This window comes from Triturus cristatus, chromosome 4_2 (assembly GCF_964204655.1).
Source record: "Triturus cristatus chromosome 4_2, aTriCri1.1, whole genome shotgun sequence".
NCBI lineage: Eukaryota > Metazoa > Chordata > Amphibia > Caudata > Salamandridae > Triturus > Triturus cristatus.
In genome coordinates this window covers 507,828,995-507,855,341 of record NC_140586.1, presented here as the reverse complement: position 1 = coordinate 507,855,341, position 26,347 = coordinate 507,828,995, and the positions used below count along the sequence as shown (strand labels likewise).

At 45.0% G+C, this 26,347-nt stretch overlaps 1 protein-coding gene across 1 annotated transcript in view; it reads right to left on the bottom strand.

Moving 5' to 3' along the window:
* LOC146834630 (vitellogenin-A2-like) overlaps positions 1-26,347 on the bottom strand; it is a 119,980-nt gene that overhangs the window by 72,857 nt on the left and 20,776 nt on the right. Inside the window, exons 10-11 of the mRNA XM_085599934.1 lie at positions 19,183-19,368; positions 16,183-16,330 (exon numbers count right to left, since the gene is read on the bottom strand). Coding sequence (XP_085456060.1) covers positions 16,183-16,330; positions 19,183-19,368 — 334 coding nt within the window. The remainder of the gene's footprint in view (positions 1-16,182; positions 16,331-19,182; positions 19,369-26,347) is intronic.

The window sequence follows — 26,347 nt, the reverse complement described above, 5'->3', positions numbered from 1 at the left end:
TATTAACTCTCCTGTAAAAAGTAAGTCTTGCATCAGGGAAATCTGGCGACCCTCCCTGTGGCTCTCTCTCCGCATGATTATGTGGAGCTCTATCCAGCACTGTATGTGGGTTGATGGTTCTGCGGTATTCAAAGAATTCCATCTGGAACCTGCAGCAACCAATGAACATTAACGGAAAGCACTCCGTCTCACTTACATCCTACCATCAGACTATGATGCACCACAACTCAAGATCAGAGCACCACTCTGGTCACTCACACACAACACTAAAACCCGGCCGGCTGAGGCCTCAGTGCAGACACGTTTGAAACCAAGCACTACCTTACGGTGGTGTAGCGTGATAATGGTCTAATCAAGACCTTTGGCACCCCATCATGGGTATGACTTGCTATATAAATACAATTAAATTACATTACAACAATATAGACATAGAGACTGCCGAAACTACGGAAGGACGTGCCTCATGTCGCCTTCAGGGTAGGCAAGCATTTATTTATCTGGAGTTTTATAAAGCGCTGCATGTTATCTTATAGTCACTTTATAAATACAGTTAATGAGTGCACAATGCATTCAGGGCTTCTGGCAATAGATGTGAATGGAGGGCCACATTATACAGCATGGTTGGCCAAATAACGTGAGTAGAAAATAGAACTCAAGCAGCATATTCGGTGTCAGTATACTGTACCTATTTTGACATTTCAATACCATTTTTTTTTTTAAATCTCAAAAGCTCTACATAATTTCAAAATGCACAGGATTCTCCAATACGAACTCTATTAAGTATGTTACACACTAACTATTTTATCAACGGTGTCCGTTTAACTCAAATGTAAAATAGTGTATTTAAAGAAGAATGGACATGCAGCTGTATTGTCTGCTGAGTGCAACACTTTTGCTGCACTCAGCAGAAAAAGTCTACTTCTACACAATTTGTCAAAAAAACTGTCTCTCATGTTACATATATCCCATTTATGTTTTAGAACGTTGTCTTCAGTTTACTTTGTAGTGCCTGCATCCTCATTTGGGCCCAGGGAGCACCGCTGGTGGAACATTTTCTAACTATGAGCCTCAACCCGGATGAACTGCGATGGGTAGTACTAGAGAAAGCGACCCTGGGCCCTAGGGGAGGGAACATTGGTGCTATTCTCAATTTGAGGGAGTGCAAATGGATGTCCCTTCTGGACCCCATTAGGAATGGCCTGAACGAATCAGAAATTAGCCATGCCCAATTTGCTTGCTTGGCATTGGAATAATACATACGTAGCTTCCAAACTCTATTGTCTATCCATGTAATGTAATGTTTCACTATATCGTGTTCTATCATAATAACTGTGGGAGCGCCTTTTGACCTCCAAACCAGATAACATTGCAACTTGCTTACCTACCATTTAATTAATGCACGCATAACCGCCAACTGTACTGTTTATTCAGTAAATATTAAGTCTCTCTATAATGTGTCTTACAATAGTAACTGTGGGGGCGCCGTTTGACCTTCCATGACAGACATTTCTTTCATGTACTAACCACTCTATATGAGCCATTTTTACATATTGTTAATATAACATCAGATGCAACAAATGTACATTTCAAGACTGTATGATCATACGAGCCTGCCAATGTCAACATGCTAACTCGTATGTCACTATCTTTTGGATGCACGTATTGAGCATTATTTAAGAAAAGACTGGCATAATGTTAATTTAGCAGCAACTCGTACTAATGTGTTTTGGTAGATGATACCATTTCAAATTCGGTGTGTTCTTACACATGGCTTACCTTGACTTGGTTTCATTAACACATTCCTTTTATTATATTGTCCTGTCCATTTACTGGTGATATATTTAGCCTTTCAACTTGTTTCCCTGCGAATCTTTCACAATTACAACATTCGTCCAAAAATCCCCTGAGTATTTGGACTCGAGTCTTTAGGTCTCGCCTAGGCAGCGCTTGCGCTGTCTCATTGGGACATGCAGTATACACTATAGTGTGTATAAACTCAGCCCACTCTCCACCCATCCTTTTCATTGGCTGGTTGTGAGAAAGTGCCATCCTTCTTGCATGGTATGCCCCCACTTTTTTCTGAATTGCTGAATGTACTTTGACTGAGTGTGCCCTGGACTTCCTTCCCTAAACACACAAAACCCAAATTGGCAAACCCTGGCCACATGTCAGCCCCTGGTAAATGGTACCCTAGGTACCCAGGGCCTTGTGACCAGGAAAGGCCTCTAAGGGCTGCAGCACTCATTGTGCCACCCTTAGAGGCCCTGTACCTTTACACACACACACTGCACTTGCAGGCTGGGTGTCTGGGTGCAAGACAAGACAAAGAGTCTACATGGCACACATTCCTGTGTGCAATGCACATCACTTACACTGCCATGGTGTAGATCAGCCACCCCTCTAGCTGGGTGCCCTATGCCAATGGTGTGGGCACAGGGTCAGGAGCCCTGTGTCCCTACCGTACCCAGGTCCATTCCTGGGCACTGTAAGTGCAGTGCTGCCATTTAAGAGTACATGGTTCTGAGAGCTCGTCAAACACGAACTCCACAGCACCATAATGGCAACACTGAAGACTGAGAAGTTTGGTATCAAACTTCTCAGCACATTAAACCCATACTGATGCCAGTGTGGGATTTAATGTACCAAGCACCCCAGGGGGCATCTTAGAGGTGTCCTCTAAAACCTAACCTACAATCCACGTCTGTGCTGAGGCTGCCTAGGCTGTCACACAGCAGAAATGTTGCTGGACCCCCGGGTAGGAGAGCCCCTGCTCTCCTGGGCCTGCAACAATGCACATCCTGGGCGAGGTGCTAAATCTCCTCCCCCAGGATTGGCAGGGGAAGCTTCAAAGGCATGCCGCCTCTGTGAGCTTCCCCAGGCCACTGCAACCCCCTACTCTGGCGGGAAACCTGGCCGGAAACCCCAAATAAGGACAGGGGATGTGCCAGCCTGCCAACCCCACCCCTCAGGTGGGGGAGGCGAGGTGAAGCACATCTACGGGCTCTCGCCATCTTGAAGATGGGAAGCCCTACCCTATCAGGACTAGGCCACTGCCCCCCTCCCACAGGAGAGAGGCAGGATAGGGGGTGCACCCACCCCAGGACAGGGACCCATTGGTCCCTGCCCTTCACCTACCTGCAACGCCCCTAAATCTAGTATTTAGGGGCACCCTGAACCTTCCTTCCCCAGATTCCAGATTCCAAAATCAGAAGAAGAGCTAGAAGAAAGAAGATCTGCCTTGCAGCTGCTAAGAAAAGGAAGACACAAACTGCTTTGGCCCCAGCCATACCGGCCTGTTGACCCTCGAACCTGCTCCTGCTCCAACCCGGCATCTCTTGTGGCCAGCAACCTCAAAAACCCCGGAGGACCTGGCTACCTTTGAACTCTAAGCCCCTGGGACTCCCATGAGTAGAGGCTCTACTCAAAACCTACATCTAATCCCTGGCAACAGCCCGGAACCGCGAACCCAGCCCACTCTGCACCACCCAAGCCTGGCCTGTGCCGGAGTGAACAGAGACCACGAGGACGACCCCACGGCGACTGTGACCCTGAGTCCGGCACCCAAGGACCTCTCTCGACACTCCTGAAGAAGCCTGCAGCCTCAGAACAAGGTGCCCCCCCAACCGCGATCAACAGAGGGTAAGATTTCCCGACACCATAAGGCACCCCTGCACCCGGCGCCCCGTGGCCCCCTGTGCCCAATCCCGGGGTACCTACCTACTCTCCAACTATCCAACTTACCTCTCGAAGTGTTGGTGGCACCTGAAGAATCCTCGTCCCCGAGCTTGCAGTCTTTTTCCAAACCGGAGATTCCCCATTGAAATCACCTGAGCACCCGAAGGCTCAAAAGCACCCTGCACCCAGCCGCCCGAGTGGCCCTGGCAGTGTAACCTCTACACCTTTCTACTTCCCCACTTGCCGTGAGTAAGTGACCAAGAGCCCAGCTCCCACAGCCGCGTGGCCTGCTAGTCAGCAGCCACCAACCCAGGCCCCCCTATCCCTCATAGGATAACATTGGGCCTAACACGCTCTGCTCCCGGCCGCTCTGGTGCCGCTGGGGGTGAACCAACTGTACCTACCTGACCCTGGGGGACCCCTGAGTCTGTGCCCGGAACCTCAACTCTGCCAGTCGAGTACTTACCTTTAAGCCGATAACTCAATTTTCTCCATGGGGTAACATTGACTGGTTTTTCCTGAAATTTCTTCTAAGTGTGGACTTTTCAAAACTTAAACTATTCACCAAAAATCAGCCGAGTAACGAACACGAAAATACTCACCTGCTCTTGGGTGAGCTCCCAGTGCTGGATCTTGGTGCCCAGCACTGACTCTGAAAACTACTTACAACTGTACTTACCAGTAACCCAATTTTCTCCCATAGGAAATCATTGACTGTTTTTCTGTGAAATTTCTTCTAAATGTCAATTTCTGCAATCTTTAAATATTCTTTAAAAATCGTATAATATCTGAAAATGTAATTACTTACCTGTTTTGGATAAAGGTCCCAGTACTGAGTCTAGGCACCCAGTACCGGATTACAAAAGTAACGAGAACAAACTATACCTGCAATTTGAATTTCTTGCCATAGAGAATCATTGACTGTTTTCTATGTCAACTTTTAAAATAGCTAAATATTGTCTAAAAATCATCACAGTAATTAAGTTGACTTTTATCACTTGATTCCAAGTATTGACACAGGACTGAATCTAGGATCCAGTCCTGGAATTCCAAAAGTAATCCTAAAAGTAATCTGTGACAAATAACATGAAACTTCCATTGAGCTCAATGCATTGTTGTGTTTAAAATAGTGTTGCCTATTGCAACGACTTGTAACTGTTTACAAAGGTCAATTGCATATTGCAAAAGTATTTATATCAAGCATCTCATTCTGAGAAAGTATATTTTAATTCCCAATTGTTGGTTCTAAAATAAAACAAGCATATATTGTTATATATAAACTATTGACCTAGAGTTCAGTTATTGAGTGTGTGAGACCATTTGCTGACTGAGTGTGTACAACAAATGCTTTACACTGTCCTCTGATACTGCCTTACTGCTCGACCAAGCTACCACTTTAGAGAGTAAGGTTATATCTAACTTTAGCCTCTGCCAGCCTCTGGGGGACTGTGGACTCTGTACACCCTGAACCTATTTGGGAACAGTGTATACAGAGCCACTTTCTCACACTGGTGTCCTAAATGGTGCCTTCCGATTGGTTGTAGGCTTGTTAGTCCCTCCTTATGATGGACATGTCTTCATTTGTGTCCTTCCACGGCTATTGTCCCCTTTACTGCACAGACTACTTTATTCCAATGCCTTCTCACACCCCCATACTATTGCATTGCCAATGCTTGTTTTATTTGTCTCTGCCAATGCTTGTTTTATTTGTTTCTCCCTGAGATCTCTGTTTAATTATTTAGGATTAATACAGCTCACGCCATGGACCTTCTTTTAATTATTTATAAAGCCCAAGTCTAGGATTGAACTCTGCTCTCCAGCTCCAACGTCGGCAGCTTTGCATGTTACGTCACCGCTCCTCGCTTCCAGACAAGCCCCCTTAAAGGGGTTTATCTTTGTTTCCATTGTGTGTACTTTACAGTGCCCCTGGGGCAAAAGAAGGGACCTACTAGAGTGCTTCTCGATCAGAATGCACTTTGCGGTCCCCCCGGGGCACAAGCAGGCATCCACTTCAGCATACATAAACAAGCGTGTGATGAGTGGATGCGTGTGTGTGTGCATGCGCACACAAGGCTGCAGCAGTGTACGGATGGCGAATTTCATGATCACCAGGCAACCCAGGATGTTTTAAGTTTTTCTGCTGTCATTAGTGCATTACATTTATCCCATTACTCAGTCGCCCTCGCTGCAGATTCAGATCTGCACCATCACTCATCCATTTTGAACGCTTCATGAGATCTGCACTTAGAAACATGTTGAAACTTGGAACATGTGGTTTAATGTACAAAAGCCAATTGATTGCCTTTGCCGAAGCCTGTTTAAATTGTGACTGAGTGCAGAATAAAAGAGTTTGTATTATATTACAAGATCACCTACGCCGCGACCTAATTCTCTGGAGTTGTGCTTAGTGTTGGAAGCTGCTGCTCCTGACATCAGATTAAGAATGTGGAAAACCACAAATCTAATACTCGTCCCACTCAGTAACCTACCATGCCTACCTCGAAGGTAAGGTTACCATGGTGACGAGTGTGCCTAAATGTGTCATCAACTCCAGGCATGCAGATTCAGTCATGAGCCGTCACTTCAAAAATAAGAACTGAACAGGCAGTACTGTCCGAAACATGACGAAGCTGAACCTGTACCCTGATTCACTAGATTTAGGCTTCTGGCATTGCTAAGGAAAGATGGCCGGCGACACTGGTTTCTGGAAACACCGTTCTTGGAACGCCATACTTTCTTTAAAAAACATTCTTTCCAGCATTAACCAGCAGGTTGCTTTCAAGTCAAAACACAAAAACATATGTAGAATTTTACTGGCTAAATAGAAACGTAGTGTCAACTCACAGGCCCCTCCACATAACCCTCCCACCCCTTCACCCCACCCCCCGTTGCCGCTGCCACACCCACACACAAACACGTTTTCAGAGAGCACGTCCCATTTAGCCTTTCCTAAGGTATCTGAATAGTATATCTTTCCTCAAATCTCCATGGTATATTCTTGTCTTCGCGCACATTCTGAAACAGAGGCTGGTAAAGAAGAAACCCATCGAAAATCGATCTCATTGTATGGGAACTGCATTAGGATTCTAAGGTCACTATTCTCTTGCATACCAATTGATCCCTTCCTACAAGCCCGACGTACTCCAAGACAAAGATGGATGCATCGAATTCTGCCGCTGAAAGCCACAAACCGACTTATTGTTTTGAGTGGCATTGGAGGCAAGCAGCAATTGGGGTAGAAAAAGACGAGGACAGTTAAAATTGATAGGGACAAAAATAGGTGTTCTTGAAAGACAAGAGGAGACACTCATAATAGCTTGGAGAAAAGTAGGTGTATGCTGGAAGAACGTGTCAGGAAATTGAGCACAATTAACTCTTGCATCCAAATTATTAATGAATGTTTTTTTCCAGAGTGCGCATCAAAGATAAGAGACACTGTCCCATTTACAACATCTTATTTCTCGAAAATGCATTTGTCCAGTGGTCCTTTCAATAGGGAAATCCAAATGTACGCTGTCTTCTAGGAGTTCCCATACTATTATATTACGGTGGTGGCTTGTTTAGTGCTGACACCCTCAGAACATTTCATAATGCCCAGGGAGACAAAAAAGTAGATAGGTGTGTAATGCAGTCCCAGGACTTTTACTGAGCCGGGTCTTACTGTGCTGAGCACCGGCAGTTTTTCAAAGGGGGCCTCAAAATGTGACTCTATCGGGCTCTGTTTTGTACCCTGGCATAGACTGTCTGTTTTTTTCGCTAATCTGTGAGGGGGGATTTCATGGTAATTCGAAACCTGGATTGCCAATCCACGTCTTTCTGCTCCATTTCATCCACCTTGCTTTTTTCTGTTTTGCTCTGCTTTGATTTGTTATTTTCTTCTCCTGTTTCTATTTATTCTTCTCTATTTCCTCCTTTATTTGCATTGTTAATCTTTGGACATTTTTGCCTTCTTTATTTCTCTTTTTCATCATTCTATCTTTATTTTGCCGTTTCTATTTTCCGCCCTATTTTCTTTACACTCAAGTTATCCCATTTCCTCAGTTTCATTCCATTTCTGTTTCATTTTACTACTTTCTCTAGCATCCTTTCTTTTTACATAAGTTTCCTCTTTCATTCCTTTGGTAGATAAAAGACATTGTCATTTACAATGCCAATACCTCTAACTCTCACAAATGCGAGACCAATTTGCATTGCAAATGCTTGTTTTTCAGTAATTTCACTTTCCTTGTCAGAGCCTGGTAAGCATTGAGCGTCTGCACGCTTCCATCTGACATGCGTGATAGATGGCTCTATTTAAACAGCTGCTTTCAACCCTCCATGTCGCTCATTTTACACTGAGGTTGTCCAGCAGCGCAGCGGTGAGTAATGAGCAAGCGCTCCCCTTGAGTCTTTTTAGGTCTCGCCTAGGCAGCGCTTGCGCTGTCTCGTTGAGACATGCAGTATACACTATAGTGTATACAAGCTCCTGCCACACTCCACCAATCATTTTCATTAGTTGGTGTCTTAAATGATGCCTTGGTTGTAGGCTTTTTAGTCCCTCCTTTGTGTCCTTCCATGGCTATAGGCCCCTTTACAGCACAGACTACTTTCTTATGATGCCTTTTCACCCCATACGATTGTATTGCCAATGCATGTTTTATTTGTTTCTCCACTCCCCACTCTCATCTGATTTGCCAATGCCTGTATTGCATTGTCAATGCTCTCCCCTCCCCACTCTCATCTGATTTGCCAATGCTTGTATTGCATTGTCAATGCTTGTTTTATTTGTTTCTCCACACAATGCTTGTTTTATTTGTCTCTCCCCATTCTCATCTGAGATCTGTTTAATTATTTATGATTCATACAGCCCACGCCACGGACCTTTTTATTTATAATTAATACAGCTCAAGCCGAGGAACAAACTCTGCTCTTCAGATCCAACGTCGGCAGCTTTATGTGATACGCCACCTCTCCTGGCTTCAAGACAAGCCCCTTAAAGGGCCCCTTAAAGGAGCCAGTCCACTGGTGTTGAGTGTTGTAAATTCCCGTCTGACTGTGGCCTTTTTTCTGGTGGGAGATGATTCACGCCTCCCCCCTTATGTTGCACTCGTCCGTAACCATCAGGGTCCCCCCCCTGGCAGCTGTGCTCGGCCTCCATTCTCCCCCGATTCCACGCTTGCTGTGTGGGGCCCGTCCGCTCCCCCTCCCGAGTGAGGGGATCTGTGACCCTCAGACTGAATTTCGTGGCATGTTTGGGTTAAATGGGTGGGTTAGGGCGGATTGGGAGTTTGTGGGTTGTTTGGGAGGCGTTGCCCCCGTAGATACAGAAGCTTGAAGATTACGAGAGTAACACATAGATATGGTCGGATACCTAGTAATGTATTTACCTAATGTACTTTCAGCCTCTCGTAGGTCTTATCCGGAGTGTATCGACAACTGAGTAATATCATCTGTAAGGATGCTCACGATACTTGTGTAATATCCGTAGACCTATGTATAAGTATTGTGTTCAATGCAGATTGTAACTCATTGTTCCTTCATATGTAAAATTTGAATAAAAATTTGTTTAAAACAAAAAAAAAAAAATCTTTGTTTCCATTGCGTGCACTTTACAGTGCCCCTGGGGCACAAGCAGGGACCTACTTCAGTGCTTCTCTATCAGAATGCACTTTGCGCAATCCTCCCGGGGCACAAGCAGGCATTCACTCCAGCATGCCTAAGCAAGCGTGTGATGAGTGGAAGTGTGTGTGTGTGTGTGTGTGTGTGCATGTGCACGCGAGGCTGCAGGAGTGGACGGATGTCGAATTTCACGATCGCAAGGCAACGCAGGATGTTTTACTTTTCTGCTGCCCGGGGTTCAGACACCAGAGCCGGGAACCCTGACGTCAGCCAGGAATGAGGGAGATAGGCAGTGAGGGGGCAGTAAGTAGGGAACCCAGTTTGAGTCTCGCATCGGCTCAGCATCTTGAAATCCTGGGCAATTTATTTAATATCACACTGCCTAAATATACACAAAAATTAATCTGTTCTTGTGTGATGTGATGCAAGCAAGTAGTGCTCATATAAATTTCGCAAACCTCCAGGTCGAGTTCGCGCTACATAGCCTAGCCCTTCCTTTATTTCTTTTACCAATGACATTTCTTTTCCCAGAACGAGGCTTGGAACTCACTTCTCCTCCCGTGTAACGTGTCTGCCAGCTAGCTACAATAGCATGCACTGCAGGTCTTTTCGCTTATGCGCAATTGTAGGGCCATTTGAAGTGTTACTATTGGACAACATCTAACATTATCTTCAAAACAAGAAAGTGCCGCTGGTGTACTTTGAACGAGACTGTCCGAACATATTGCAAACCCGGAGACTATAAGTAATGTTTTTTTTCGAGAGCTGATGTAGGCTACAACAGATGTGGATTCAGTGTGCCTAAAGGTGTTTTTTTCAGACACGTTTTAATGTATTCATCCAAAAATATTAGACTGTTGTTCAGAAACAGAGCAGGGCAGGCACTCCCCAGATCTACACATCAAAAGTTATATTGTTTGTAATTTGCTCTGCCAAACCATTCCTGCGTCTGATGTTGCAGTGTGGCTTTTATCATTTCCATTTTCTGTCTTTTTGTGCGACTACACGGTGTGCCTTTTTCTGGCGTTTGAGGAGATTCTCACTCATGGGGCCCGTGCCAAGGAGTCGAACGGACCTAAGTACTTCAGAGATGGCATTGCTACAAATGGCCATGCTGGGATACTGAGCTGGACAGCTGGGGGCTATTTTTGGGAGCGTGGGCTTACCGGGGTGGGTGGTGCTGCATAGCAGTGGTATGAGGCACCTAAGAAAAGGAAGGGGATTAAACTGAGTTAAAACTTCACAGGGGCTCCTGTTTGGTTGTTAGCACTGTTATATGTATACAAAGAATGCGTCGCATAAGGGAAAAAGGCAGACACTTTCCCAGAGGAATACACACTTGGGCTGGTGTGTGTCATTTGCTGCCGCCCTCTGACACCGGTGTCATTGCTTTTCGTGGTTTTATTATGTCTTACTATACACTTAAACATGACGCCGGTGTGAGTCCAGATTGGCGAAATTCTGAACCCATTGTAAAAACCTTTGAAGGAAGAATCCGAAAATTGTTCGATAGCTTCTCAAAAGGGACTGCATGAGATTCTGCGCTCCTGAGAATTGTGCCTGGTGCCCTTTGGGAGTTCCAGTTAAAAGTGCATGTATTTTAAATACACTTAGGTTCGCACAGTGTAATATAATAATAATTAACTAAAACCAGCATGCAAACACTTACATGTGCAGCTTGGTACAATCATAGCGAAGAGAACTCAGTAGTTTCCTTATATAAAGTAATTGTTACATGCAGTTTCTAAGGCAGTAAAGTGTTTTTCTGGCAAATTTCAGTGGTTTGAGCCAGACCATAGCTCTGTTTTAAAAAATAATTTCCAGTGAGTGCAAGTGTTGGAAATGGCCCTTTTTGCAGGGTCATCCCTAAACTTTTTGCCTTCCTCCTGTATTTTTTCTGACCTGTTTGTGTTGATTTTATGACTCTGGGCACTTTACCACTGCTGATCAGTGCTAAAGTGCATATGCTCTCCCTTTGTAAATATGACTTGTGAATTGGTATATCCATGATTGGCTTATTTGGTTTACCTGTTAGTCCCTAGTAATGTGGCCTGTGTGTGCCCAGGGCTGGTAAACCAAATACTGCTGGTGGGCCTGCAGCGCTGGTTTGCGCCACCCACAGAAGCAGCTTGTAAAGTGTATCTCAAACCTGCCACTGCAGTGTCTGTGTGCAGTCTAAAACTACCATCTTGGCTGTGACGTGCACCCACTTCCCAGCCCCTGAACCTTCCCTTGGCATCATGTAAGCCACTCTTATGGTATGGTTCATTGTATGTGTAAGGTGGGAAATGCTCTGATGTGTGTAGCATGTCCTGGTAGTGAATTACACTAAATTTCATTTTTCACTACTGTAAGGCTACCTGTTCTCCATAGGCCAGAATGGGCAGTTTGACTATTACACTCTATAGTCCTAACTGACCTCAGGAACATGGTAGAAAAACGAATTTAGTATGCCTGAGCTCAGAATATTAAAATGCATCTTTTAGTGAAGGTTATTTTTATATTCTGTGTTTGAAAATACCACTTTTAGAAAGTAGGTATTTTCTTGCGTAAGCCTTCCAGTGTGCTCTGCTGTTATGTGTATTGGCTGTCTGGGTTTGGAGTGATAGGGCTGGGGAATTCCAGGAGACAGGGTGAGATGTCCCAGTGGTGAATGGAGAGATCTGCATCTAGATGGGTGGGTGGAGTTGCACCTGGGACCTGAATAGGCCTGTGCCTTCCCTCCACAATGCTGGCTCCACCTCCTGTGGTGCGTCTGATGTCTCCTCCCTGCACTCTGAAAGGAAGGATGCAGCCTGGTAAACAAAGTGCTCCAGGACTGAGCAGAACTGGTTCTGGCTGGGTTCAGTGACTTGTGACTCTTTAGAACAAAGACTTTTGGGGTATAAATATCTGTGCTGAAACACCTACAATTTGTATTGCCCCTGGATTTCAAGACCAACCTCTGTCCGTGGAACTAAAGAAAGCTGCAGGAGAGGACTGTCCTGGTGTTGTGTGCTGTTCCCTGGATTGGCCTGCAGTAGTTTTCATTGGACTGGAAAAAGGAGGGAAAAGGAGCTGTAAGAGAACTTTTTAATCTTGACCCTGCAATCACCCAAGGGCTAGAGAGAGCGCTAGCCTCCTGACTGAAGTCTCAGGTCCAGTAGACTTCATTTTCGTCGCTAAGGCCTGTTAGCGAGCCGCCGCAGCCGAGGAGCGTGAAGAAAATCGTCGCTACACCTACAGAGCGTGAAGAAAATCATCACATCGCTGCCGCTGAAGGCTCGCTGGCCTGATCATCGCCCGCACGCTTGCGGCCAGAAAATCATCACTACAGCTGCTGAGCGTAAAGAAAATCATTGAATCGCTGCCGTTGAGGGCCGCTGGCCTGACCACCGCCCGCACGTTTGCGGCCAGAACATCATTGCTACAGTGGCTGAGCGTAAAGAAAATCATCGCATCGCTGCCGCTGAGGGCCCGCTGGCCTGATCATCGCCCCGCATGTTTGCGGCCAGAAAATCATCGCTACAGTTGCTGAGTGTCTGGAAAATCATCGCTAACTCCCGTTAGCGAGCGGCCGTGACCAGAGTGTGAGGAAAAACATCTGTAACCCACCGGAGCGACATTTCTTGTGGATTATTTGCCAACATCTCAGAATTGTGAGTAGAGGGGTGACAGAGACCACTGTCCTGAACTGAACTTTACCTTACCCATTGGAACAATTTTTGCAGCATCCAGAGAGAACTAATTTTGTACAATATTGTGGTTTCCTCATTATTTGGTCTTGTGATAAGTCTCTATAAATATAACTATTTTCTTTGATAACTACCTTTGTTGTGTTCCTTTGTAGTGTTCCTCACTGTATTAACTGGGTATGATCATCAACGCTTTACACACTGCCTAGATTAGCCTAACTGCTCGTGCTACGTTACCACGGGGTGGAGCAGGGGTTGTCAAGGGGGTGCAGCCCTTCACTCTGACTTAGAAAGAAGGGTCCCTGCTTGGACAGTGGCCATCCACTGCCAACCAGAGACCCCCATTTCTAACATTGGTGGTCAGCGGTGGGGATCTGGACTTGCGTTGGTGACCGGGACTTGCGTTGGTGACCGCATACAGTAATTATAGTGTACACTACTAGTGAGTGCAGACCATAACGTGCCACATACGTATTTGAGGATTTTTTTTTTGTTTTGTTTTTTAAGTCTATTTTTGATTAAGAGTGCCAGTTGTTGTCACAATGGCCAAGCCCAGAGTTATTGACCCAGAAGAGTTCTCCTGGGAAGAGGAGAAGATAGATACCTACACGTCCAAGGAGCTAAAATTATTTTGTGAGAAATTTACAGTCCCTACCACAGGGTTCACCAGTAAAGAAGAATTCTGCGAGGCACTGAAGGCCTGGCTAGCAGCCAGGGATGCCCCTAGGAATATGGAAGAGCCTGTGGAGAAGTGGGAAATGTGCATGAAGTGATTGATGCAGTAAGTAGTAAGGCGCTTTCCAGCCCTGGCAGAAGTGTGTCGGCATGGGGTCTGTCCCCAGAGGAGATGGAGGACAGGGAAAGAGAGAGACGCCATAATAGGGAGATGGCTAAGATGCAAATAGAAGGTCAGAAGGAGAGAGACCGTGAGATCAGGAAGATAGAGCTTGAAATGATGAAAATGAAGCTTGAGCATGAGAGAGCATTGAGGGAGCTGGAGATTAAGGCAAAGAATGGAGAGACCTCCAGTTCCTCTGGTGGCAGCATACCAGTAGTACAGACAGAGAGCTGAGTATACATTCCCAAAGAGGTTGTTAGGGATTTCCACAAGAGAGCGCAGATAGCAGTAGAGGAGAAGTTAGCTTGGGAGGGTATATTGTTCCCCTCGCGCAGTTTTTATTGTCTGGTCTCACCAGTGAGGGTGAGCTCCAGTGGTGGCAGCAAAATTGAGTTATGTAATGATGACAGTGTAGTACGCCACCCAGAAATGTGGCACCTGACTCGAAGAAGGGGGTTGATCTACACCAGGGGATTCAAGAATATGAGGTAGGTCCATTAGTGTGCAGTGTCCCTAAGGTGGATTGGGGAACTAGCGTAGGAGCCCATAGTCCTAGTGAGGGGAAGGACAACCTACCGACTCTAGATGTGAGGTGCAGGGGGAGAGGTCCCCCCGTGGTTGAAGTCCTGGTGTATGAGTGTGAGAATCGCCCAGAAGAGTGTGGTTTGAGTGATAGGGACAGTCACGTAATGTCTCGCCCATTTCAGGAGAATGGTGTGGGGTACGTATGTGAGGCACTGGATTGTGAGGTGAAGGTTAGCACCTGCGTGGAACTGTGCAATCCAATTGTGGGAGAGCCTATTGTGAGTTCCTGTTTTCCAGAACTAAACCAACACCTGTTAGAGGGCGAGTTCCCTGATCTTAGGGAGATGGCACAGGAGGCAGACCTCTGGGTGAGTACCAGAGGCTCTGTAGAGGCATTAGGGAAGGGCTCTAATAGGAGTTGTTCAAAGGTCTTCCCACCCAGAGGGGTGGGAGAGGTCCGGAGTGATGCAGCTAGGTCCCCTTATTGTGAGGAGGTTGTATGGCCTCACATCCTGTCTCGAGGGAGCAGGAGTGAGACTGGGATAGGTCCTGAAGTGCCCCCACCTCAGTCTTCAGTACTGGATGGTTCCATGAGGGAACACCAGGTAGAGAATATAGTCTATCCGGATGGACCGTCAGTTGTGGGGAGTCTCCCCGTGTTAGGTGAGCTGGGAGTGCCCGTAGTCAGGCCTCCATCAGTTCTTGTGTCTGGCCGTGCCACTCCTAGGGGGGGCGCAGAAGTCCAGCTTGAGGGGTGAGAGGGGGAAGGAGCCCCCAGTGGGAGAACCAGTGGGTCAGGAGCCAGTCAGGAGAGCTGAGCTCCAGAGGAATGACCATGGTGACACCACTTCTGTCCAGGGAGATCTTCGCGCCCGGTCAGGTGGACAGGGACCGGGAGATCTGCGCCAGGCAGACTGTCACGCAACACAGGAGTTCTGTGTTACCCTCGGGGAGGGTGTTTGTACTCCCCAGGAAGTCCTGGTTCGCCAGGCAGTTGTTCAACCGTGGGGGTTGATCCCTGAGTTGGGAAGTCAGGTCCAGGTGTTGTCTGACCTGGAGGGAGGGACAACCGTAAGCAGTGTCCCAACCATTTTTTTTTCTAAGAGCACCACTCCAAGTGGGAGGGTGCAGTATGCTGGAAGGGGGTGCAGAGGGAGGAAGTCCTCGCCTCTGACCCCGGTGCCACCTGAGGGGTTTTCCAGGTTGGTAGATCGTTTGCAGGGTCAAGGCCCTGAACTGGTGGAGGGGTATGTTTCCCTCAAGGAGGGCCTGGGTTCTCCCCAGGAAGTCCTGGTGTGCCAGGCAGTCTGTTGCCCAACTCTAGAGGAGTGTGTTGTCCATGGGGGGAATTGGTGTACTCCCCCAGAAGTCCTGGGTTGCCAGGCACAGGTCCAGCCTAAGGGTACAGACCCTTGGTTGGAGGACCAGGTCCAGGGTGTCGCCTCTGACCTGGAGGAAGGGGCAACTGCTAACAGTGCCCCTACCGGTTTGCGTTATGGGGGCACCTCTCTAGGTGGGAGGGTGAAGGGCCCCAGTAAAGGGGGCAGGGAGAGGGCAGCCTCACCCCTGACCTCCGCACAGTCTAAGTATACAGACCCTATGCTGGGATGCCAGTTGCAGGATGGAACCCCTGAACTAGTGGGCGAATTGTGCCAGACACCTGCCACATCTGGTCACAAATTATTCTGCTTTGTCCTGATCTGAAATCTAAGTATTTGATTAGAAGTGAGCATTAAGTTTAATACCTTGCTCATTTGTAATTTTTTGCATAAAATATTTGAACTTTAAACAGAATTAAATTACCTTTATTTCAATCTACCTGATTATTCCCTTTTCAAAAAGAATCAGTGAAGTAGTAAAAGCTCATATTACCATCATGCTGGCAGCTTCCGCTGACGACTTTCCTGTTGTCTCAAAATGTTTCTTAAGAATGTTTGGCACAGCTCCTTGTGTCAATAATGGGGTCTTCTTGGCTGCATCCTGGTCTTCTACATTCCTTGTAACAGTAAACACCTGAGCTCTGGTGACACAAAGAAGAAATACTGTGAATCTGTCCAATGGACTTGGGTTGCACCAGAAGGTTCTGAGGTGAGCTTTACATTCTGCATTTAGGGGCATATTTATGGGGTTTTGGCGTAGGGCAACCTTTCTACGCTGCCCTATGTCAAAGTGAAATGTCAATTACAGTGCATTTCTGTCTTTTTCTCCTGTGCTGGTGGCATTGCTGTTTTGGTGTCTACTGGGTTGACATGTTTTTGTAAATCTGGGGAAGAATCAAAATCCATGGGTGTTGCATGGGAATTCATAGATGGGCATTCAAAGTCATGCAAAGTGTCTTTGTGTGGCCTCTTAGATATGATTTAAAAGTTTGCACTGACAGAGCGCCACAAAAAGTGATGCTCTGGCAGTGCAAGGGGCTCATAAATATGCCCCTTAGTCCTTAGACAATGTGCTGCATTTGTAGGTTTCAGGCATGGGGGGAGGTATGCTTAAAAAGGAGTTCTTATGGCAGATGTTCTCACTAGCATTTATTTTGTTTTGTTAACTTTTCCACAGATGCCCATGTACAGTTGTAACATTGAATGCAAATATTTACATGTGCATTTGGCATTCCCTGGAAGTTTGGTCCAGTATTGGAGCCACAGAGTTGACCTTTAATGAATTGAACCTTGTCAAGGATAACAAGTATTTCCCTGCAGCTCATATATTGCATCTCCTCAGAGTAGTGTGTTTAGCTCTAGCTTCAGATCACAAATACTGATCATATTAATTTTATTAACAATTGCACTGGTTGACATTGAACATGTACTTATTTACACTTTAACTAGTTGACCATCCATGAAGGGTTATATTTGAAGACTTCACTGTTTATGTTCCTTCTAACTAAAGGCTGAACATCTGATTGTGGCTCAAAACATGGAGAGTAACGAGAGGGTAACCCCAGGAAGTGAGGTACCAGAACATCATTGTCAGATTATCCTCACATATAAACATTCTGTCCTATATATTCCTACAACAATATTGCCTCGTTGGAGGTGATAATAAAAAGCCTGCAGTAAAAAGACAACAATCTTGGACACAATATGCAGTGCTCAATAATTATGTCAGACCATGAATGCTCAAGTTCAGCCTTAAAGGTATACTCCAAGCTGCCTTTATGAAACAGATACATGTTTAATAGAGGAAGGTTCAAAAGTTTAGAAACGGGGCAACAAAGCAATTTCACTCTAAAAGATGATTTTTGGAGATGTGAGAATATACTAGGGACAGTTTTATCTTAGTGTAAAGAAGTGATAGGCTACAAAATCACAGATTCAAATGAACAGCTGATCTGTCATTTCTTCTTGCAATGTATCCCTCAAGGTTGCCATATTTAACTTTATGTGAGTCTTGTCTGATAGCTATTTAAGCTGTAAGTGAATTGGTGATGGGTGCACACATTTTATGCCTCCACTCACAGCTTTTACATCTGTTTCATGGATTGCTAATAAAACTCTTATGGCTTTTCAACACACTCCCAGTGAAGGAAATTGCCACTTACCATCTCATATCTGCTGATTTGTTTGTGTGTAGTTGAATCTACCTTTTATTTATATATAGAGTAGCTTTTAATTTATTGTCATAGCCTAGGCACAAATAGCATATATTTTATGAACACCTCATCAATTCAAAACAGTACTATTTAGAAAGGATTCAAATCCAGATAGGACTATAAGAAGGAAGGTAAAGACAGGGCAATTTATCCATGGCCTGCTCTAGGGCAGTGCTCTGAAATTTAGATGACAATATATATAGTTAATGACTCAAGTTATATGAAGTTATCAAGGTCTAACCTAACTGTGTAATTTTAGTTTCAGCTTCAGAGCTGCTAAGCTAAAGCCAAACAGGCCCATTTTTTGAGGTATTGGTCTGGAAAAAGCAACAATGATGACCCTTTCTTCAAAAAAAAAACTGAAGTATCGGTGTACTATGCTTATTGTGACACTGTATTATTTTTTCTCCATTTCAATACATGCAGATACATCATTTTCTGTAGCAAAGAACAATTTAGTCTTGACAATACACACAAATAGGCATAATGGTAAAAGGGGAAGTTTGGTGGATAAAAACACAACAGAGACTATGGAGCATTTGTTGGAGTATTTGTTTTGGGAGGATAAGGGTAATGGGCTACTATCCCTACTATAAATTTCTGAGTGATGGATGTATAATAGCATGTAGGGGCGAAAAGTACTGACCAGAACTAGTGTTGGAGATATGAATAACCCAACACTTCTTTAGGTCAGGAGATGAAACCCATATATATTTGGACTAAGCGAACATGTTACATGGAAATAGAGTGTGAGGCTGTCAATGAACTTTACATCATCTCTCTCTGTACCTTTCAAAACTAGAGAGACTCTGTACCTTTCAAAACTAGAGAGAATGGCTGTATGCTTCTTAGGAGTGATTACACATTTTCAGTTAAGAGCACACACACTTAGTACAGCTGTTTCCATTCAATGACATCGTTACAACCAAGCCTTCATGACTATGCCCTCATAGAATGAAATTGTAGGTGAGTGGTGCATATTTTCTCATTCATCGTTAAAACACAGGGAATATTTTATGAAGCACAGCAACCAGTTAGGACATTCAGTACATTTTTGCTATATGTCAGTGTTTTTGCCTTGTTGAATAGGAATGCTCAGAACCTCGATAATTTACCAGATCATTGAAACATTAAGATCCACTAGTTAAAAAATTTAGTCATGTCAATTTCTCAGGCAAACAATCTTAAAAAATTAAAATAATTTTTAATGATAAAGGAAACAACACCTGAGCATTTGCAACAAATCCATGTTAACAAATATTTACAAACAGATGGAATACCTGGTTATTAACAGTTCATTCTCCTGCTGGCATGGCGTTGTCTCAACCTTGATATTTTTCTCTTTCATGTCAATCTTGGCAGTGAATTTCATTGGGGTATTTGCACGAACCTTGGCATGAAACTCAATTGCAGCCTGTATGAGGTGGGTGTTGATACCCATAGTCGCCACTGTGTGCTTGGACTCGCTGAAAGAAAAATGGTACTATTTGTGGTCATGAACTCACTATCAAGACAAAAAATATATTATGGACCAGCAGCCGTTGGTCATTGTAGGACTGCATACATACACTAGGAAATTCTCATCTACCACGTATGTGGTGAGCATGAGTATTTGTTAACACACTATGTGCGACACTTGGTTTGAAGAGGAAAGCCACCAAAGTCAGGTAAGATAAATTTATTTTAATTTAGAGTACACATTCATGTTCGTCCTGATATAAGATAAATTGATCTGCCATAGTAGATGGAGAAAAGAAAAGTTAAGCCCATATTTAGAAATAATATGCTGGCTACAAATTCTTGGATCATTAGCTTGGCAGCAATGGAACAGCAAAATTGTTCTTCCAAGATCCTTCAAGTTAAAGGCACTTGAAGGAAAGGCGCAACATATACTAGGGGTCTAATTTTGAGTTTGTTAGATGGGTTACTCCTTCAAAACATAACAGATATCCCACCCAGCTTATCACAAATGTGTAGTATCAACTGCATTCGAATTAAGGTAGATGGGTTACCTGTCACATTTGTAACACAGTAAACCTTTTGCCAAACTCTAAATCAGACCCTAAGTCAGACTTAGTGTACAATTGTGGATGACTGAACCAAAGTCTGTCTGTCTATCTGTCCTCTGAGTGTCATGAGTAAACGGTATCCTTTGTAAAGTAACTTTAGTATACCTGACACAATCAATTTGGGCAGCCACCTCAAAAATATGTAGTGGGACATTCAGAAGTCTGAACACCATGTGACAAACAGATGACTTTCTATATTTTGATGCTGTCCAAAAATGTAAAGTTTACTACTGTGTGTGTGTGTGTTTTTGGCCAAATATTTCAAGCAGTAAATCACTCCTCATCCCTTGCAACTCTTCCATCTGCCTTAACATATCAAATATCATCCTTTTTATGATGATCAATTGTATTTGTTTTTTAGTACAATCACAACCAATAGGAGAAACAAACAGCTAAGGGGCCAGCTGCCCATAAGCCATGTACAGCCTTCCTATTACAAGTATCAGTTCTAGGAATTAGGAGGCATTTGTAGGTTCAATTAAGAATATTCCCACCACTTACTCGAGATCTTGGTGTAGTTTTTTGGACAACCTCTCACTCCATAAAGGGTGGCCTCTTGTTGGACGCACCAGTCCACTAATTTGTGCCACATGGCCAGTTTAGGTGGATGTGGGCGGTTCCATACTCGGGCTATATCTATTTTTGTCACTATGGTGGCTAAGCTCATCTTTTTGTCTCCTCTGGTACCTCCCAAATTGTCCGGAACTCCCAGTAAAGCACTCTTCAGTGTAAGTGTATCTTGATATTCTAAGATTCTGGATAGGTTTTCGCCCACCACGTGCCAATAATGAGCAATAGGGGGAAAACAGCCAAGTCCTGTGATAAAAGTCTGTGTCAGTTTAGTTCTTTGAGGGCAGACCAAGGCCAGTGTCTGACCCACTAACCTGCCAGCCATAGGGGTTGAGCCACGAGGTATGTGGTGTCAAGGTAGTTCATTTTGATCATCTGGAGCCGTGGGGGTATTCAGGACTTGCGCCAATTGATATCTATGAAAGGGCCCACAAACCATCATAGGAAGCCCAGGTGGTCAGGCATTGAGTATTAAGGTTCAGTATATATGGGAAACCCCCTTTCTCACAAGATTCCCCATCAGGTGCTTGGCCTCTAGTGGACTGTGCACGGTTAGGACCACCAACTCCATTGTGTATACTGCTGGTGTATGCCAGAGCTAGAGGTCTTTCAGAAACTAGGTTTTTGAGAGGTGGAACTGTGTATGTAGTTCATGAAAGGAGCTTGGACCCATTCTTCCCCATACATCCCTTAATTATCGCACAGTCCATAAAAGTGGTAGTCATTTGCAGGAACCACACACGGAAGACAAAATTTGGCCTCTGTTTCCACGATAGTCATATCAAATGAGAAGGCAATGAGAACTGTCTCCCGATCATGGAGGGCAGCTGAGGCCAGTTGGGGTGGTAAGAACAGGCTGGTTGTATTGTTTCTCGTCCAGGAGGTCTTCTATCCCCACAAAACGGCCTTAATGCAGTTAATCACTCTTATAGGAAAGGATCCATGGAGAAGGTTGGCTACCTTCTGGAGTCACATGCGAAACCAGAGTGGTAGAATCTGTCATAGCCAAATTCACAAAGGACAGAACAGGCATGGTCCATTATATGTGTCTCTTGTAACATTAGGAATGAGGGTTGCATTTGGTGGCATGCATCAGCACTAGGGGTGGGCGGAATTTGCGAAAGCGACTTTCGCAAATTATCGCGAAAATGTTAAAAATCTCTGCAAACAAGCGGAAATATCGCGAAGATGCGGAAGTTTTTTTCCCGCCCGTTCGCGATATTTTTTGCATGGTTGCGGGTCGCTAACTTACCCCTGCGGTTGCTTGCGGGCGCGGCCATCTTGTTTTCAGTTGTCTCGCGGTGCATGATCGCGAGAAAAAAGACGTGATCGCGCGACGCATGACGTCACTGCGGACGCGAACTGTCACGAGACAGTGCAAATGGCTAAAACAATACAACATCTCATGGAGAACGCAACCGGATCGGGAAAACTTGTCGGCGAACGCGGGGATTCAGGTAAGGCGATCGCGCGCGCGCGAGAATGTATTATTTTACAACGCGATCAAGAACCAAATTATCGCAAAGCTGCGGAATGCGGAAATTTTGACATTTCCGCGCTCTCCGCAGAACGCGGAAATGCCAAATTATCGCAAATTCCGCGAACGGAACGGAAATTTTGCCCAGGCCTAATCAGCACTTCAATTTGTTTTATGCGGTCCAGTAGACTGTTCAAATTTCACAACATTAAGAAGAACATAATTTTATTTGGAATGCGGTTTTTGATGGGTTGAAGTCCCTGCATGAGGTGTCTCAATCCTGGTTAGCAATTTGCTGAAAAAATACTGATGTTTACAAGTTGTTTGTGTTGTGTATCAGGGCATAGGGAAAAAGGGCTGGCTAAAACAACAGCCAGCCGCAGATCACCATTATGTCACCTCCTCCAACAACACCCACCTGCACTTCCTCCCCAGAAGCATTTGTCACCTCATACATCCCCTTAAAAAACTCATAAACAAACACAGACCAAAGATAACAGGCTTTAGAGTTAAGCCCCCTCCGACCCAGGATCACACAGTTATTTTTCCATCCACAACATATAGTACCAGGACAAACCATAGTAATCAGAAGGTCTCTGCTCAAGGGGTCTGCATCCAGACTCTCTTATTGAATTGAGGCTCCAGGACAGACGTGACCCCATTGATGAAGATTATCTACGTTGGTTGGTCTCTCAATTTCTGGTATCATTGGGTGTGGGTGGGCTGTGAGTGGGTGTACAGCATCTACCCTCTATCGGTACTGGCCCAGCATCTGGAGGATCATTGTGGTGCAGTCGCTGCTGCACAAGAGGGGTTGCTCAGGGAATGACCCCAATGAGCCCCAGGATCCAGTGGTTCAGACCTCTCCATCACCGTCTACCATGCTACCTAGGTGGTCTCAAAGAAATAGGATCTCTTTTGAGAGAGGACTTAGAGTTGTGCCGGGAATATCAGCATATAGTGGAGGCTTATGGCACAAAGTTTTTGTTTGGGTTCCTCGATGGATCATGTGTCTCCCTTTATAGTTCTATATTCATACGATCCGAGGTCTTGGGGCCCCCCAGTAGAGGTCATTGTGCTAGGGAGCAGTGAACCCTTCCAATTATGAACAACTTGGACAGGTGATCTGAGAGCATAAATGACACGAGCCAGGAATCCAGGAAAGAATCTCCGTCTCTTCTGGGAAATCCACAAAGAATACGTTTTTCCGGCGCAACCTGGTTTCTGTGCGACTTGTTTTCTGCTGTCCTCTGCTCGAGCTTCAAGGGCAATGACAGTGGACAGCAGCCTGGAGCTGTCGTTTTCAAGGTTGCCATGTCATCCTTAAGGCTCACGACCCTGCTATAGGCTTCGGTAAACTTGGATGCCACATTCTGGAGATCTTAGCGCAGGATCGACACATCAACTTTTACCACTCCTATTTTGGATTCTTCTGCTTTCTGGAAGGACCGGATGGCTTGCGGAATGGTTGATAGATCTCCAGGTTCTGCAGGGAGCTGCGTGAGTGAGACATTCTTGTGGGGTCCGGTCACACCAGAGGAATGAACCATGTATTCGTCCATTTTAGATTGCGCACCCATGCCATTGTCTTTCCCCCATGATGCAGTGCCCACCGACAGTGTTCTTGGAGGCAAGGGCAGGGGGTTGGGTAACACGAGGATTCCACAGGTCTCTGGGGACAAGCCGATTGCACCTTCTGACCTATGGTATGTCCAAGACTTACCCTGTGTCCCCCAAGGCACAGGCAAGGGTGACCAGCTCAGGGGCTATCTCATGAGCCTCCCACCAGAGATCTGTAGTGCTGCAGCATCTGTGTTGCCCAAGTTTCCCTGCAGAGGGCCTGATGTAAGATGTCATGTCACGGGCCGCTACCCCCCAGGAGCTCCTTGAGGAGGGGAGAAGCAGGACAAGGAGCCAGCAGACTACTGTTACATGCTCTCTATTGGTGGAGGGAAGACCCTACCTCTCAGAATTTTTCAAGGCCCCTGATAGGCCTTTTCTGCTCCCCGGCCCTCACAGAAGTCCCTCACCTCACTAGGTACAGGGGGAAATAAGGGCCCATTGAGAATTAATCCAGGGCCATGGCCATGTGGGTCTTGTGTGGTCTGGCTCAGGAATCTCAGGTGTGGCTGGGGGGCAAAGGGTGGCAGTAGATTCAGCTTGTTGGTGATCTAACATCTGCCCACTTGCCCCCAGTGGTTCTTTAAGGAGAGTGGGCAGTACAAGCATGCAGTAGCCAACTGCATGTGTCTTCCACTGTGGGAGGGAAGGGCCCATCCTCTCATGAGCCACAGCACCTGTGGTTAAATGTTTCACCGGCTGGAGTTGGCCGTGAATTATTGGGTGCCTCCTGCAGTGTTCCAAGACCACTTCTGTTGGGGGACGCAAGGCTGTTCAATAGTGCAGATGAGGCCTTTGCCAATCACCCACCTTGTGACCTCAGTCATGTGGCTTTGGTGCAGGCAAACTCTGCAGGATCCGCAGCCTCCCCAAATACCCGGACGTGTTCTCTCTCAGCTGCAGCACTGTCTCCCCTTGGAGCTGCAGCTGTTCCGATGTCAGTCCTGCTTTGTGGAATGTAGTGGCCATACCTCTGGCCTGGCCCCTGACCAGCGTCTCAGTTGTCCCTTTGATACATTGGAATGGTCGGCCTCTCCCTGGGCCTCCAGTTATTGTGCAGCTTATATAAAATTCTTGTAAATGGGATCCGAAGGCTCAGTTGCACTACGAATATTAGTTGGAGACTGTTAAACAACATCTCTGATGCACTTACTCTACAAAAATTGTACTCTAAGTTTGGCAAGGTTGTTCAAGTTCGTATGCAACAAGCTGATTGATGAAGCTTTGTCCCAAAAAAGTACATGTCTATCCATATTTCATTCTTTGGGATTCTTAATACACTTTTTCCAAGCAGCAAATTCTAGGCTACTGGCTCTTCTAATGGCAGGAATAGCAATTCACATTCTGGGTTGTGGCAATTAGAGGCTTCTTTTCCCATCTTCTGTCCTTGGCATTTAAAGATATTCAACAGGTTAATTTCAGATGATCATAATGTTCCTGTCTGTTCCAGGATGCGTCCAGTATTTAAGCCCTGTATCATGTAGAGTTTTATGTATATACATAAACCTTCAAACTAATTTGATGGACTAATTTGAGTCATTGAATCAACCTCCGTCTTTGCAAGTTATCATCATATTTGCGAAGAGACAGACAAAGTCTAAACTTAGTATGTTAACAGTGATGCCTAGAAGTAAATGTTGTGCTCTACATTGCAAGTTTGTTATCTTACTTATAGCTCATACTTAGGTTTGATCTATCCTAGTAAATCAGTGAAGGAAACTTTCATCATGGAATAGATAGACCTCTCTTCAACCTAGAGAGGATTATCTTTTTTTTGTCGTCAATAAGCTGGTTATGCTTCAACCTCATTGGTGACTACACTCACTGATCCAATAATCAAAGTCTTATTAAACTGTAGTCATACATGAATCGGCCTAGGCATTGGCAGCTGTTCGGCTCAAGGACCACACAGATTGATAGTCATTTTTAACTTCTGCTAAATCCCATCATTTTGTTGCTCACATTGAATTGCTTCTAAAACATTTTCCTATATTTCACCTGTATTATTTTTCTAAAGTGTAATTAGTAAGGACTGTATACTACAGTTAACATTTTCAAAGCAGAGATTACAACTAAATATCCATTATACTTTTAATTTTCCTGCTTTTTCAATCACTGTTTTTGTATCTTCCTTATTCCCCTAGAGTACGCTTTCAACCTGACTCATAGAACCCAAGGCTAGAATACTTTTAAGAAGCTTTTTTGCTTGCGCCGATGGTGTCATCTTAACCTATTTTTGTGGGAGCTTTGGTACAGCATGCATCAAATGCCTGTGGTTACTCACTTATCATTCTGATCTAGTGGTCTCACTTTCACTCCCATAGTTCTGAAGACTATTTTTCAGGCAGTTGGTTAATAAAAGTAATACCAACTACATTTTCTATACACTTTTCTCTGCTTGTCCATTTCAACAAACTGAGAAACTTGAAATAATCCTTAAGCTATCATCAATATCATTGGTATTAATGGTATAAGACAAATAATATAAATCTTTTCAAATATGCACAGTTTATAGAAATCAGATGAAATTGGGATGTAGGATATAATGTTTCTAGGTTCAGACGATTTTCTACTTCACTAGGCCTGTGTAAGGCTTTTTATAAGCACCTGTGAGTTTGGAAAGCAATGTGAAAGTGCTTTTGTGAAGGTATGGGATATACAGACACACATACACAATGTATAATAATTACAGCGCATGGGTCATAACCT